Source organism: Cyanidioschyzon merolae, chromosome 6, assembly GCF_000091205.1.
Source record: "Cyanidioschyzon merolae strain 10D DNA, chromosome 6, complete genome".
In the NCBI taxonomy this organism is placed as follows: domain Eukaryota; phylum Rhodophyta; class Bangiophyceae; order Cyanidiales; family Cyanidiaceae; genus Cyanidioschyzon; species Cyanidioschyzon merolae.
In genome coordinates, this window is record NC_010132.1 from 27,017 (window position 1) to 42,833 (window position 15,817).

The 15,817-nt window shown below is 55.2% G+C and overlaps 6 protein-coding genes and 1 non-coding gene across 7 annotated transcripts, besides 2 other annotated features; 5 read left to right on the forward strand and 2 right to left on the reverse strand.

Annotated features, from left to right (window-relative positions):
• Positions 1-1,350: part of a sequence feature (repetitive element) that runs on past the window's edge.
• On the forward strand, positions 1,285-4,409 carry CYME_CMF011T. The gene has a single exon (XR_002461256.1). It is a non-coding gene; the product is annotated as a hypothetical transcript (transcript).
• Positions 2,227-4,626, reverse strand: CYME_CMF012C (phosphoenolpyruvate synthase; the record flags this gene model as incomplete). Its single annotated transcript, XM_005535635.1, has 1 exon — positions 2,227-4,626. One exon carries the CDS (start codon positions 4,624-4,626, stop codon positions 2,227-2,229), a length of 2,400 nt encoding a protein of 799 aa, XP_005535692.1.
• Positions 4,627-4,711: 85 nt separating this feature from the next.
• Positions 4,712-5,522: a sequence feature (repetitive element).
• A 416-nt stretch (positions 5,523-5,938) lies between these two features.
• Positions 5,939-7,729, forward strand: CYME_CMF014C (hypothetical protein; the record flags this gene model as incomplete). Its single annotated transcript, XM_005535636.1, has 1 exon — positions 5,939-7,729. The coding sequence occupies one exon, from the start codon at positions 5,939-5,941 to the stop codon at positions 7,727-7,729; it is 1,791 nt and encodes a 596-aa protein (XP_005535693.1).
• Positions 7,730-9,406: 1,677 nt separating this feature from the next.
• On the forward strand, positions 9,407-10,081 carry CYME_CMF015C (small GTP-binding protein of Sar1/Arf family; the record flags this gene model as incomplete). Its single annotated transcript, XM_005535637.1, has 1 exon — positions 9,407-10,081. The coding sequence occupies one exon, from the start codon at positions 9,407-9,409 to the stop codon at positions 10,079-10,081; it is 675 nt and encodes a 224-aa protein (XP_005535694.1).
• A 1,063-nt stretch (positions 10,082-11,144) lies between these two features.
• Positions 11,145-12,011, forward strand: CYME_CMF016C (hypothetical protein; the record flags this gene model as incomplete). The annotated part of the gene is made up of 1 exon (XM_005535638.1): positions 11,145-12,011. One exon carries the CDS (start codon positions 11,145-11,147, stop codon positions 12,009-12,011), a length of 867 nt encoding a protein of 288 aa, XP_005535695.1.
• A 2,273-nt stretch (positions 12,012-14,284) lies between these two features.
• Positions 14,285-14,626, reverse strand: CYME_CMF017C (similar to glutaredoxin; the record flags this gene model as incomplete). Its single annotated transcript, XM_005535639.1, has 1 exon — positions 14,285-14,626. The coding sequence occupies one exon, from the start codon at positions 14,624-14,626 to the stop codon at positions 14,285-14,287; it is 342 nt and encodes a 113-aa protein (XP_005535696.1).
• A 354-nt stretch (positions 14,627-14,980) lies between these two features.
• Positions 14,981-15,733, forward strand: CYME_CMF018C (probable nicotinamide mononucleotide adenylyl transferase; the record flags this gene model as incomplete). Its single annotated transcript, XM_005535640.1, has 1 exon — positions 14,981-15,733. The coding sequence occupies one exon, from the start codon at positions 14,981-14,983 to the stop codon at positions 15,731-15,733; it is 753 nt and encodes a 250-aa protein (XP_005535697.1).
• Positions 15,734-15,817: the final 84 nt, after the last annotated feature.

A 15,817-nucleotide genomic window follows, 5' to 3' on the forward strand; every position in this document is an offset into this window, starting at 1 on the left:
GGAAGCGCTTGGACGTGGTTCCGTTGTGCAACATCAAGTCACATTTTGTGACTATCGACTCCAGATCCCTCACGACATCACGAAGGAGATCAGTGCGGAGTTCAATATTAGTCGCGAGGACTTCACCGGCGAAAACCAGGAGACGTACTGGAAGAAAATCTTCGGTTTCAAACGTCTCAAAACGAGCAAGCAAAAGGTATTCGCTGGGATGATTGAAACCAATGGAGTAGCCGTGTGTGTACACTATCGGCGGTTGAAGAAAGATCGTCGAGTCCCACCCCCCGCTGCGCCCTCGACGAAGCATGAAGATGAGAATGAGTCGGATCCCGCCACGCAGGAGGTGGAGGATACTGATCTTGTCGTTGGCGCGGACCCCGGACACATCATTATCATCAACATCGCAGCACGGAAGCGTGTGGCAGATGGTACTAACGGCACCTTACATCAGACAGACATATGTCTTTTGAGGTTCTCGAGAGCAAGATACGATCGAGAATCCGGTATGATCAATGCAAGGAAGAAAATTGAGACATGGAATGCAGGAATGAAGGATCACCTGCAAGCTTTGAGCGAGGTGAGGAGCCGAAGAGCGGACTTTACAGCTTTTCGGAATTTCATGGAAGTTCGCGTTGCTCATTGGGACGCGCTGTGGGAGGATTATACAAAGCCCAGGTGGGCTCGTTTGCGAATGAATCTATACTGTGGGAAGCAGCGGGCGTTCGCCAACTTTTTCAATCAGGTGGGCGCCCTCAAGGAGATTGAAAGTCAGAGGCTCGTCATAGCGTACGGAGCAACGCGCTGGAAGACCCAAAAACGGGACTATGCCAGCTCCAACGACAAGAACGTACAAGGAGTGTGCACGGCGTTTCGCTGCGATACCTGCAGATGAGTTTCGAACATCGTATACACACCACGAGCTGGGATTTACACTTCAGAGAGTCGAGATGGAAACGTGCCAACGAAGCCATGAGGAAATAGCAAACTACGGACCGCTGATGGGAGAGCAAATGGATAAGAGAGCGAAAGTTCGTGGACTACTTGCGCTGGTGAGCGCAACCAGTGATGGCAAGAAACGTATGGTATTAGTGAACCGAGACTTTAACGCCGCTACCAATGTAAAGAGATGGACGGTGACAGAAAGAAGACCTCCAGAGTCGACAAGAGAGAACTTTGTTAGACAATCACTCAAAGTGGAACTATATGAGAAACAGTTGGAAGCAGTTGTAGGTGACCGGTCCGAAAAGGCTGGGAGGCGTCTGCACGTCAGGTGGAGACGTCGTGTCTAGGGCGTGTTTGCCACTACTGTACACCGCTGGCCGCAGCATTTTTCTTTTGAATGGCGTTTATTTTTTAGGCGACGACCACAAGCCTGTTCCCTAGTCATCGGTCGTACGCGCGACTCCTCGGAAGTTTGGCTATAATCAGCGCGCCCCTCTAGCAAAACAGTCGAGTCGGCACCAGATGCGCCCGAGAGGCCCCGCGCCGACCTTCAACCTATTCTCGCTAACCAAAAGTTGAATACCTGCTCTGCAGCTGTTCGATCAGCTACCTCGACAGAGTAGAGGTCGATAAGCGCTCTTTCACGATGAACTACCAGGTCATGCGCAAGTCACGCACCCTACGCTTTCGTGCTATCCGCAAAACCTGCTATCTTCCAAGCGTAGCGGCTTGCGGACCATCAAGGCAACTATGCGCTGAAATTCCGCCTCTTGTACCGTTGAACAACTTCCCTGAATGCTTCGCGCCATCGAGAAGCATATTCATGTATCGTGCGCCTGCAAGAAGCGGTTCCAACACTTCATACCGACTCAGTGGGTCCTCGACCGCAATCAAGTTCAGATTTCCGGACACAGCGTCCGCCTACGCATGAAAAACGGCCTCCAAGTCTGTTGTCGCGTGCTGTTTTTGAGGCAATGAGGAACCGCGGATGCATTGCTCGTCCACTGAGCAGTCGCGTGCGCCAGTATCGAGGACGCGTGCCGTTCTCGCAGCAAAAGAACCAGTCTGTCGGAGCGTCTCCTACTATTCCACGATACTCCAGCGGAAAAAGAGCGACTCTTCGCCCCTGTCGACGAATTGGCGCCCCGGGCGACGCTTTACGCACTTCGAGCGCTCCATGAGAGCAACCGTGAATCCCAACTGTCCCAGTTTACGATCATCGCTGGCACGGTTCAAACCGCAGTGCCCCGCCAGTTAGCAAGTTATGTCGTGAGATATTCGGAGGAACTAGCGCCCCGTGCTGTGCTGCTCCAGCAGTGCTCTGCGTGCATTCTCGAGGAGTATCTTCTGCTCAACGCTTGCGATCTGTTTCCGCGTACTGATCACAGCATCAGGGTTGACACTCACGCTGTCAATGCCACAGCGAACTAAAAACTCGGTTAAATCCGGATATACTGAAGGAGCCTGCCCGCAGATACTCACAGTGATATTGGCACGGTGGGCTTCCTCGATGAGGATGCGCATCGCGGCCTTGACTGCCGGATCGCGCTCATCAAAGTATCCCAAAGTGGCAAGCTTCGGGGAATCTCGATCCGCGCCCAGCAACAGCTGCGTTAGGTCGTTGCTACCGATACTAAATCCATCACAGAGCTGAGCAAAATCGCGCGCGAGCAGAACAACGCTGGGAACCTCCGCCATGAGCAGAACTTTGAAGTCGGAAGCGCGCTGCAGTCCTTCAGAGCGCATCAAGTCAAGCGCACGCTGCACCTCCCAGGTCGTTCGTGCAAATGGTAACATGGCCCAGACATTTTTCAAACCCTGCTCATCCCGAACCTGCTTCATCGCTCGGCATTCGAGGCGAAACCCGGCCTCGTACTCAGCGCTGACATAGCGCGAGACGCCCCGCCAGCCGAGCATCGGATTAGATTCAAGGATCTCGTACCGTTCGCCGCCTTTCAGGGAGCGGTATTCGTTGGTCTTGAAATCACTAAATCGGACAATGACTGGCCTCGGATAGGCAGCTTGTGCGACCATGGAAATACCTTCCGCGAGCTTCTCCACGAGCATTTCTTCCTCCTTGTTCTCGATAATGTACATGGGATGGTGTCCAACCCAGCTGGCAAGGATGAACTCGACCCGCATGAGCCCAATGCCGTCAAATGGCAGGTGACGTAGATCCTGCATTTTCTCTGGTTCACCGAGGTTCATGTAGACGCGAGTAGCCGTGATCGGCAATACCATCGACGCGACTGCGTCAGCGGATATCCCTGCCTTGGGCGGTGTGTCCTCCTCGGCTTTGTGTACTCCGCGCAGTATGACACCCAGCGTTCCGTCCACCGTCACGATCTGGCCGCTTCGAAGAATCTCGGTTGCTTTGCCGGTGCCAACCACACATGGTAAGCCAAGTTCACGCGAGACAATCGCGGCATGCGCAGTCATTCCGCCACTGTCGGTGACGATGGCCGCCGCCTTTCTCATCGCTGGCACCCAGTCCGGCGTTGTCATTGATGTGACAAGCACTTCACCTGGTTGGAACTCCGATATGTTCTGGACATCAAGAAGGACTCGCACTTTCCCGTGTGCGCGCCCTGGCGATGCTCCGAGGCCACGTACCAAAACCTCGCGACGCGAGGCTGCTTTCCTGTCTGACCAGACTGTTTCGGGACGCGCTTGAAGCACATAGAGCTGGTTCTTTTCCTCATCTATGGCCCATTCAATGTCCATTGGTATTCCGTAATGCTTTTCTATGGTGAGTGCAGTTCGTAGGAGCTCCTGTATCTGTGCATCGGTGAGACACGGAGCCTCCACCAGGTCCGCTGGTACGGGTACCTCACGGGTCAGCGTGTCAGCGGATGCTGCGTCGATGCCCTGGACGCCGTCAGCGACTGCGGCTCGCACCATCATCAGCGGCTTTGAGGCAGTGTGGCGCTCGAGCACACGCCCGCTTGCCTTTTCGACCACGAAACGATCCGGTCGAACCCTGCCCTGAACGACCATCTCGCCGAGTCCCCAGCAGCACTCAATAACGATCAGATCACGCTTGCCGGTAACCGGATCCAGGGTGAAACAAACCCCCGAGACACGGCTCTGAACCATTTGCATCACACCCACACTCAGGCGCATATCCAGGTGCGGGTAGCCTTTCTCCTCCCGATATGCAATGGCGCGAGGCGAGAACAACGAGCCGTAGCATTTCTTGATATACTGGAGGATCGCATCGATGCCGTGCACGCACAGATACGTCTCTTGCTGGCCAGCAAAACTTGCCTCTGCAGAGTCCTCCGCAGTTGCGCTGCTGCGAACTGCAACCAGTGGCTCTTGCGCCCCAAGGGTTTTCACCAAGTTGCGGTACGCACTTCGAATCATCTGCTCTACGGGCGGTGGGTATGCAGCATCCTCCAACAACGCCATTATTGCCTTTGAGGCTTCCTCCAGCGAGCTGGGCGACTCTAAGTTCAGACCTTGAAGAATGGACTGAATTTTCGTGTCCAGCTTATTGAATTCGATAAAGGACTCGTACGCGGCGACCGTCACAGCGAAGCCTCGCGGGACCAAGAGCCCGAGACTCAGCAGCTCACCCAGGCTGGCGTTCTTCCCCCCAACTAAGCCTCTGTCTGTATTCCTCAAATTCTGTAGCTCCACAACGTACTTCCCAGCGTCGTTTTCCTCGCAGTTTGTGAGCACCATTAGGTTGGCCGAATTCCAGGTCGTTTGACAGACTCCAGAAACAGAAAGAATTGAGATTGTAATCTCCGGACGTGAACGTGCTGCTGGCGGCCGACCCCAGAAACACAATTTCATAACCATCGCAGCACGGAAGCGTGTGGCAGATGGTACTAACGGCACCTTACATCAGACAGACATGTGTCTTTTGAGGTTCTCGAGAGCAAGATACGATCGAGAATCCGGTATGATCAATGCAAGGAAGAAAATTGAGACATGGAATGCAGGAATGAAGGATCACCTGCAAGCTTTGAGCGAGGTGAGGAGCCGAGGAGCGGACTTTACAGCTTTTCGGGAATTCATGGAAGTTCGCGTTGCTCATTGGGACGCGCTGTGGGAGGATTATACAAAGCCCAGGTGGGCTCGTTTGCGAATGAATCTGTACTGTGGGAAGCAGCGGGCGTTCGCCAACTTTTTCAATCAGGTGGGCGCCCTCAAGGAGATTGAAAGTCAGAGGCTCGTCGTAGCGTACGGAGCAACGCGCTGGAAGACCCAAAAACGGGACTATGCCAGCTCCAACGACAAGAACGTACAAGGAGTGTGCACGGCGTTTCGCTGCGATACCTGCAGATGAGTTTCGAACATCGTATACACACCACGAGCTGGGATTTACACTTCAGAGAGTCGAGATGGAAACGTGCCAACGAAGCCATGAGGAAATAGCAAACTACGGACCGCTGATGGGAGAGCAAATGGATAAGAGAGCGAAAGTTCGTGGACTACTTGCGCTGGTGAGCGCAACCAGTGATGGCAAGAAACGTATGGTATTAGGGAACCGAGACTTTAACGCCGCTACCAATGTAAAGAGATGTACGGTGACAGAAAGAAGACCTCCAGAGTCGACAAGAGAGAACTTTGTTAGACAATCACTCAAAGTGGAACTATATGAGAAACAGTTGGAAGCAGTTGTAGGTGACCGGTCCGAAAAGGCTGGGAGGCGTCTGCACGTCAGGTGGAGACGTCGTGTCTAGGGCGTGTTTGCCACTACTGTACACCGCTGGCCGCAGCATTTTTCTTTTGAGTGGCGCTCGTTATTGGTTTGCGGTGCAGGCTCACTCCTCAGTGCAATCTCTAATCCGTTGGCACTTATCTGCCGCAGACTCGAGTGGACACGCTGAGAACTGGTGTTGAAAAAGGCCGAAGCTGAGAGCCGGCTCCCAAGCTGCTCGCACTCGACAGCGTTTCTCGTTTGCACTTTGGCTACGGCCAGCGCTGTTCTCGGCTGATGCGTTCCTCCACAGGGTGTCGCACGGAGTTTTCATAACCGCCTCCCTTCATGGCTGCGAACACGGAAGGTGACGAAGTTTCGCTGCCAGTGGCGAAAACGCTTCGCAGTATACTGGAGCTGACGGACCCCAGAGAGGCTGCAGATGCCTTCGCCGCTTTCATCGGCCTGCACACCCAGCGTATGGAAGACACATATGGGCCACAGAACAATTGGGGAAAGCTCAAGGATGAACTGTATAAATGGCAACTTAGCCTCGCGGAGGTATTGGTAGCCACCCTCCAGCAGCGAATCTTTGAAACGTATCCACCGCATGGCTCGGGGGCAACCCACGGCCTTCGGATACCTCGTCGAAATGCATGGCTGCTTTTGTCGCAACTCGTATACTACGTCTCAAAGCGAGGTCTGTTGAGACCCCATGCTCGTAGCGTTCTCAGCGCTGTTCGCTACGAGCTCTGGAAGGAAATGGGATGGGTCTACTTTGCGGAACTGGCGTACTTTCTTGTTCGTTGGCGGCAGCAGTTCGTTGGGCTGCTCACCACCAGAATGAGTTCGACTGCTTCTGGTTGTGATCGCCGCACCAGCTACCCCACCGCTCGTGATTACGAGGCCTCTCATGTGATCGTAGCGGTACTGCCGCAGGTGCTGCGCTACGTTCCCGCACAGACGTGGTCCGCTCTCGGCGCAAGAGCGCCGTACACTGGGACACAGTCGGGACAAATTGATCTTCAACAGAATGCAGTTCCGGCAACGCGAGAGGCGCTGCTCAGTTGTTTCGTTGCGCATACGGCTTGGCGACATCCGGAACGCCTCGTAGAAGCCACGCTTGTTCCGAATCAATGGAGAGATATGGTAACGCATGCTTGGCTCGATGAAATTCTCCTTCGGGAGCAAGCTATTTTGCGGCCGTGGATGATGCCTGCAATCACGGCCATGGAAGACGATAAGACTGCCCTTGAGGACGCTGTTCTACGCGAAACGAATCGAGAGCAGTTTGAGGTGGACGCTTTGCGGGCGCTGGCCAGCTTACGTATCTGCCGTGAGTTGTTTGTGCCAGGACCTTTGCATTGCCCTCCGCTAGATATGACGTTGGCGCCCAGGGTCACCTCGGAGACAGGATCTGGCCTCCGAGAGCTGCGTGTATGGAAAGCGATCTTCCTCGAGAGGGCCTCATCGCTCGATGAGGAACGGGTTCCACGCTGTCTTCGAGTCGACGGAGGAGCCGCAGCTCGCCTCGTTGATGTCATTCATGGAGCATCTCTTTCGCCCCTGGAGGCAGACACCATCCTGGACCGCCTCATCGACGCTGATGAAACCCTGATTCACCGGCTTCACTTGAGTCCGGAGGATCTTCTGCGCTTCCACGAGAATCACAGCGTTCGGCATACAGCCCGGATCTTGCAACACCTGGTTGATACGTGCACCAACCGCTTGCCAGAATATATGGACGCATTCACGTTGCTTCCGGTAACGATTTCGAATCTGTCTCTTGTTCACGCAGTAGATCGGGAACTCTTCTTTCGGCTGTACACAAGCCGAGTTTGTGCTCAAGGACGCACACTGGTCTCGTGGAATGACACGGCTTCGGAGCGCGTCGCTGAGCTCTTCGCGACCTTTGTTCTACGCATGCTCGATGAACGTCCCACCTGGATAACGAATGAGATCTCCGTAGAACTTGAAGCCTGGGCACTTTGTGCATCCAGGGTGATGCGCCCTGTGGAACTTTATCGTTGCCTTCGGCGACGACGTTTAAGTCCCAGTGCACGCCCACAAACAAGCACGGCGGTAGCAGCGTCTGGCGAGTACATCTCGTTCCAGTTGCTATCGTCGGATGCACAGTAGGAATGTGTCAGCGTGTTTGCTGCGGATCCCGGTGGGATCTGTCACGTACTCGCTATCGTCAAGTTGCGAAGCATCCGCACATACTACTGCTATGCGCTCTGCCGTTCTGGCACCTTAACATACGCCGTTCATGCATGCGAATTGCATGCAGTCTGTCTTTTATCCAGAAGAGATCTCATCGCCATCACTGTTGCGACTCTACGGTCTTGCTGCTGAACCAAAGGCCGGCGACCTGGTATTTGCTCCAGTGCGCTCTGTGCCGTTCTCTGTCGACGAAGACAGACGCATCCATGGAGCTCGCTGTCAATTGATGCCTTCACACGAAGCTGCCTTTTGGAAGCGATGGTATGGACGAAGAGCGCTACGAGGCATCGGGATCTTGAGGAATGCACGCTCAGCGCGATTCTTGCTGAAATCCTTGCTGTTTGCGCGGAGTCTTGGTATTTGGGGCTTCTGGTGGATAGGGTTTCGCCTTTCGAGTCATTCCCCGAGGCCTGATGCTATATTCTTTCCGTGTTCTGCCATGGAAACACAAGCTCATTCTTCGTGCTATAGCAGCGATCCATATGTCTTTTGAGGGAGCCTCTTGGGCGACCGCCAAGGGAGTCGGTCGTCATACAGCACCGAGCTGAGCAAGCAGCAAGGTATTGGATGCGAGCACGAATCCACACGGCAAATAGGGAACAACGATGTGAAATTGTTCATAAAGCAGCCAAAGTGCTTCATGGTATGAATCGCTTCGGGCTAGCATAGTTAACTCAGGATGACTTCCAATACCTGCATATGCACCAGGATCGATGTAAAATGGCGTGCCTCGTGCACCTAAGGGGGAGCGCATATGTCTTTTAGTGATGTTCTTTGACAATACGGACACTACCAGGTGTGTCGGGGTTCGTGTCCCATACTCATTCTCTGCGACAAGACGAACACTACCAGGTGTCTCGGGGTTCGTGTCCCATACTCATTTTCTGCGACAAGACGAACACTACCAAGCGTCTCAAGGTTCGTGTCCCATACTCGTTGTCTAGAACAATACGGACACTACCAAACGCCTCAGGGCAAATGCGCGGCGGCGCCTGCTGTACCCCAATCTATATGTGTTGTGGCTCGCACGTCACCGTGGACCGGAACATACCTGTCACTCACAGGAACGGGCGACGCATTGGTGCAGGTTTGGACCAGTGGACAGACACGATTATCTGCCAGATCGTGCAGACCCTGGTCCCTTAGCAGCCTTCTCTGGCAGTCAGAGCTCGCTACACTTGCGGAAACTGCTGGCCCGTTTCCGGCGATAGCAACGTCCGGACTGCGCGGTGTGCGAGCCCAAGGCCGTGAGCTGAACCTGTGCGGCTCGCTATACGCTGCGTGTACTGGAAACTCGCTCGACGCGTGTTTTCTTTGAGTCATAGCTCGGAATCGTGTTCTCTGCCTTGAACGAGCACAGGGACTAAAAGCCGATTCGGCAGCCTACAAGGCAGGATCGTCGCAGGTTTGTTCTGGGGTGCCACCGAGTGCTGGACGGCGATCTACGCACAGCGCAGTCCGCAGTGGTTATACGGCATAGTCGCTCTCTGTCGGTGGCCTAGAGAGACACGCATAACCAGGAAAAACCAGCGAACAGCACGTCTGCTCTCTACCGCACAGCGCAGCCCGCAGTTGTGGTAGTGGCGACGCGGCATGGGGGCGTGTTTCGGAAAGCCTTCCGAAGCTGGAACCAGCGCTCGAGACGCCAGCTCAACTCGTCGACGCGGAAGCAGAGGTGATGGTGGTGGTGGTGGTGGCGGTGGCGGCGGCGGAAGGACGAACGCGCATCGCCCCGGCCAACGCATAGAGCTGCTTCTCTTGGGCTTGGATGGGGCTGGTGCAACCACCATTCTGTATCGCCTCAAGCTACAAAAGTTCATCATTACCGTTCCGACTTTGGGATCTGTAGAGGAAACCATTCGTTGGGGCTCTGAGGAAATTCTCTTCCATGACCTTGGCGGCACAGATAAACTGCGCCCGCTCTGGCCCATGTATCAGGATGGCATTCAGGGAGTCATCTACGTGGTGGACGCTGCCGATCGCCGCCTTGTGGACGCCAACCGTCGTGAGCTGCGACGGTTCTATCGTGCTGCCGTGAAGCTCCACGACGCACCCTTGCTCATCTTTGCCACGAAGCAGGACCTGTCTGACGCGATGACGAGTGAGGAGCTGCAGCGAGAGCTTGGACTCGAAGAAATCCCGTGCCGATGTTATCATGTCGCTGGCTGCTCGGCGGTTACAGGGGAGGGTATTCACGAAGGCATCGACTGGATCGTCGGAGAAATCCGGCGCGGAGGTTCACGGGCGGCGAGCACGTTGCGGAAATGAACGGCCTGAGCAGGCAGTCCGAGTAGAGCATTTTTATTTCGTGGCGCTCTGGAAGGGAACCGGTGCGATCGCGACAGGGATTTCGGGTCCACGGCGGCCTAGAAAATCATAGAGCAGAATACGTCAACGTAAATAGGCATGCTAGACAACACGAAAGTAGGCCAAGCACATTCCTATGTGAATCAGGCCTGCATGCGGACACTATTTTCGGGCTATGAACGGCATGAAGCCAGGGTAGGTGACAGCCCGGCACGAAACTGCTGAGCACGGTAGATATTGCGGGCACGTCGGCACCGGAGCGACACCATCGCTGCAGCGCTGCGGATCGAAACATCTTCGATGACCGCACTGGTATGATGGTTACGCTCTAGGAAGCGTTTCGGGTATGGAGCGGATGCTCAGGCCACGAAATCAGGAGCGTTATCGCACCAAGCGCCGGCCGGTGGACGCACCGCCCAGCTTCAGTGAGCACCTTGAGAGCGACCATCGCCGAGACACCACAAAACCCTTCGATCTCCGTGCGGCAATAGCGGTTGCAAAGGCTTCTGCAGCGCCACAGCAAGCGTCTGGGGCAGGTCAGATAACGGTCTATCTAACGAATTTGCGGACCACGCAGATTCTATTTACCGCAGTAATACTGGACTGGAGCATCTGGAATACGGACGCGTCTTCACGAAGACGCCAGTCCCTTCCAAAGTTACTGGACGCTTTTCAGCACTTGCGCGTACCTGGTTCGACTCCCAAGCGCCAAATGAGGAGATAAGTGTACGTGCAGCATCGTCTGACGGAAGCGCGCGATTCTTTGTACCGCGCGGGAGACTCCGGAAGTCAGATGAGCACCCGCAGCAACTATCCGTTTTGTCGCTATCCAGCGCTCGCGGGTGACTGGCGACTCTAGATGAGCACCCGAAGCGACGCTGTCCGTTTTGTCACTATCCAGCGCTCGCGGGTGACAGACGCCCGACCATCGGCATCTCGCGACGTGTGTTGCGCGATGGCGGGCGAACGGCGCAGAAATCACTCTTGAAAGTCCTCGAGTTGGTGGTCTATTCACACTCTGGGGATGGTTTGCAAACGCTCGCCCAAACGAGCCGTATCTTCGGGTTTCATAGGAATCTCTCTATCTGTATCGCGTATTCAGTCTGTAGTACGCCAAACTTTACAGAGAACTTCGTGGCTGCCTAAAGCGACGAACAACAGGTTCGCTCGCGACGATGGGGCAACAACGGTGCAACGGCGCTGGCGGCGACGGGGACCGCGTCCGCATCAGCCGCAGTCCCCCTGCGCCTTGATTACGAGCAGCTTCAGCGTGGTAGGTGTTTCCCAGGCGGCAGCGGGCCAGCACTTGGCCTATGCCTTCGGGGTGAGTCTGCCGCCGACAATGTTGGCCTGGTTCGGAAGCACTGGCACGAGCATGACGACGGAGTTTGACGGCGCGAACTCGCTAACGCCGGTCGTGTGGGTACTAGGTGCGGTCGCTGGCCTTGTGGTATCCCACTTGGCGCAGCAGTCTCCAGCAGCAGTCCGGAAAGCGTGGCTCCGGTTCATTCGAGGTGCGGACGCTCGAGAGGCGAACCCAACTTGTCCAGCGTGCGAGGGCGAGGGCTCCATCGACTGTCTCTGCCAACGCTGGCGGGTGCCTGACGCCAGCAGCGACAGTTCAGAAAGCAGAAGCGAGCCAAAGGGGCCCCTTCAAAAGGCTTCGCGGGGTTGGAACCTCTTCTCAAAGAGCAGGACAAGGGTCGCGTTGACAAAGAGCACCTGCTCTCGCTGCCACGGAACAGGACGTGAGCCATGTCCCCGCTGTGGCGGTGGGGGCATGCTCGTGCACAGCGACGAGGCGTCGCTCCGAGGCGACACCGTGCCCGTGCACCTCGAGGATGGATATGACTGGGAGCGAGCTGCACGGCTGAAGCGAGACTCGAGATGAATTCGCGTCCGAGCGACACGGAAGGTTTTCCCGTGCGCAAGTGTTTTCAACCATGTATATTTTTGACAATAACCGGATACGTCTGTTAAAGGCGGCAAGCCAGATGCATGTTCCGCTTGGTTTGGTGCAGGTTCTACGCTCAGTGCATATAAACATGTCTATACACCAATGTAACAGGTCATCCTACTTGGGTGTACAAACTAAACTTTGGGCCTCTTCCACCTACCATCAACACTAGTATTTGCGGGCTTTTTCTGCAACTGATTTCTTTTCCTTTTTCCAACCTCCGGCTTTAAATGCGCTGGTGTCTCTTGTCCCTGTCGCTCCGTTGTCAGCAGTCGAAATACGCTGATGGCAGCGTTCCGGTCCCGATTTTGAAGCTTCCGGCTGTTTCCTTTGAATTCCATCTACATGCACAAGTTGCGATATAAGCATCGCTTGCCCTTTTCATCTTATTCGTTATCAGTCTCGGTGCGCCGTTCTCACTGTGATACCTGATTGTGGGCAGCTGTTCCCGTATGTCTCTACCAGACCTGCTCCTTCGCGTGCCGCCACCTGGCGCCTGAATGCTTGCTTCAGCGCTCCGTACGTGCCCATGATTGGTACAATAGACTCCAGTCGATGCCGTTCTCAGTTTCCGGGCCCAGTGCCGTACACTGCGATCACAGGTGTGTTCTTGGTGATCCGCTTTGCGAGTACGCGGTCTGTCGCACACACAAGCGCACGATGTCCCATTCGGCAGATGATTTGTGGAACGCAAGGTTGTCCACGTTGGAACAAACACATAAAAGACAATCCATGCTGGAGATGCAATCGAGAAATTTCGATCCGTCTACGCTCCATTCGGGCAATGCGGTGACGCAGGCTCCGGTGGAAGCGAGCGCCGCGATGCCTGGACTCGGGATCCAAGAAACTTTTCCATGCAAACTCTCGCCGCCGTGAATGCGAATCAAGAACTGCGGTACTCGATCGAAAGCCCGGCTCCTTCGGGAGTGTGTCGCCATCTAGAGATGATACCGCATGCACTACGGTTCCCAGTCCGCGACAGCTGCATCCTGTCTCGCTGCAGTTGCCGTATCGTACATCGACGCGCATCCGCCTGTGAGCAATTACAGCGACATAAACCGGGCCACTTGCCATGGAAAGCCACTAAAGACGAGAGGCTGGAGGTTCCCATTCCGGAACACCCGAACATGGCGGCGGAAAACGGCCGCGGTCGCAGCGCTATTCTTAGCAGCATGACGTATCGATCGAGCGGGAATCTCCGTCTACGGCACTTCCAGTGACCAGCTGTGCACCAATCTAGACTCATCAAAAAGTATGCAGCTGTCTTTTAGCTTAATTGTTTGGGTCTTTACCAACAATACGATAGATACGGAGCGACAACGGAACAAATCTCGTCGGCAGAATCAAGCGCGCTGAATGCGATCGAAACCAGCCGCAAAGTCGTGCCGCTCTCATCCACACGTCTCATAGATCACACACGAAAGAAAAATGCTCGCCACCTAGACGGTTCTTAGAGAGCCCCCGGGGAAATGTAGCGAACGCCACTGGGAGCCCGCTCGACCGAAGCTCTCCCGCGGTGCTCTCTTGTGTACAAAAGGGGCACCAACGAGCATGCGGCATGCTGGTGGCCTGCAACGCGTGTCGCAAGTAGACTTTGTCTTGAGTCAATGTGCGATTCGCTCTACCGCGGGTAGCTTCCTTCAAATCACATACTATATTTCGGATAGCGTTGTTCGTAACGACTGCGCGTTCCGTACAGCATCTGTGCAGATGCACATGCTTCGTGTACTGTTGGTCCACTCACGTGCGCATTCAAGGATCATAGATTGGACAGGCACCACGAACCGTAACAGTGACTTGGCAGGCATCGGGCGCGGTCCTGGTGAAAGTGGGCTCATCGGCTCTAGACGATGCTTCGATGCGATGCCCAGCAACGCCCGCAGGCTCACGACATAAACGACGCTCGTGCGTTCCATGCGTGCCGCGTACTAGCCTAGCGGTAGCGGGATTCTGCGCGCTCGCTCTAAGCTTTGATGCTTGCCCCATGCATTATCGTCTGTCTAGCGTTCGCCATTTTCTCCACGTGTGCAGCGAAAACTGCCGCAAAGACTGCTCTTGGAATCATGGTACAGTGCGCACGGAGTCTCACGAGCAACCGCGACTGAAAGCAGCACGCGGTTCGACCAGCCTAGAGAGAACCTTGCGTTGCCGCTCATCAAACTTCCAGTGACATTTGAGCGGTTCTCAAAGAGCCGTGCGTTAGGATTTCAAGCGTGGGCGATACCGGACTCGTCGAGAAGCGGCAGCAGGCGGCCTGTTCGGTGCAGCTCCTGGACAGCATCGTTGCCTCCGAGGTGGCGTCCCCGCACCCAGACACTCGGAACCGTTCGTTGCCCGGTCATTTCGTACAATATCCGCTGCATAGCTGAACCCAGGGGTAATATGTCCAGTTCCAGCGCTCTATAGCGGATCCCAAGACGCTCAAAGAGGCGCTTCACCGCTGCACAAAAGCCACAGTAGGTTTTACTAAAGATGACAACAACATCTCGCTCCGCCAACGCGCCTTTCACTTGTTCCTCAGCCTGAACATCGACACTGGAACGACCCATGAGCACAACTCGAAATACCAGCGCCGCAGAACACGTCTCGAAACACAGTGCCTACGACGACATCAGGCGAGACGTCGCGCCAGGCCTTCCTCAGGACGTACGGAGGGTACGCTAATCTGCGATGAACATGCGGCAGATGGAGTAGTTGCCATTAAATGTACAATACGGACTCCAGTGACGCATATCCTTCGTGGGTGGATGCGCGCACCTGTTTGCAGGAGGCATCGTCTCCCGTATGTGCGCAACCCCGAGAAGCGCCGCCTTCGACCAGCTGTTGTTCAGGTTCGGGATATACCACGAGACGGCTCACAGCGTTGCAGCACCTGAACGCATGTTCCGCTTTCCAGTCCGCGTATGTGGGTATCGGGCATTGCGTTGTGCACGGTAGGCAATATGAGTCGCGGCTCGTTCAACTGTCAGCGGGTTGGGGTCCTGCTCAGCGCTGGCAGTTTCTCGCCCCCGACACTGATGCACCTGCTCTCTCTCGAGCAAGCTCGCGAGTACGTTGAAAATACTTTGCATCATCCAGTTTGGAAAGGGTTTCTCTCACCAGTGCACGACGCTTATCAGAAACCTGGTCTGGTGGCGGCGAAACACCGGCTACAGATGTGTGCGCTCGCTGTGAAAGACTCGGACTGGGTCCAAGTCGATGCCTGGGAAGCCCAGCAACCCTGCTACTCTCCGACGTTTCAGGTTGTGCAGAGCCTGCGAGAACGTTTGGAGGCCCAGCGACGCCTGCCTGACCCTGGTCCGAGTGTTTTCCTTGTTTGTGGTGCTGATCTCGTTGCCTCGATGAACAATCCCAGTATCTGGCCTGTTGAGCACTTGCAGAAACTATTCGCGCTCTGTGAGGTGGTGGCGCTTCCACGCCCTGCTCTCGATGCAACTGACGAAGAAGCACTAGAACGGGTCCTAAGACAATATCCTGCTGCAATCCATTACTGGAAAGACGCACCCGTCCAGTGCAATATCTCATCGACGCTGGTACGCGAACGCGTCGCACATGGGCGCTCGATACGCTACCTCACGCCCCGTGCCGTGGAGAACTACATCTGGGAGCACGGATTATATAGACAAACAAACCCTAGTATTGAATCCGCCCAATAACCTCGGAGACACGCACATTGCTACCAGAGGAAAGACGCAATCTCGAAATCACTGGCGGAGCAGCCTGCGCACCTGTGTCGAGAA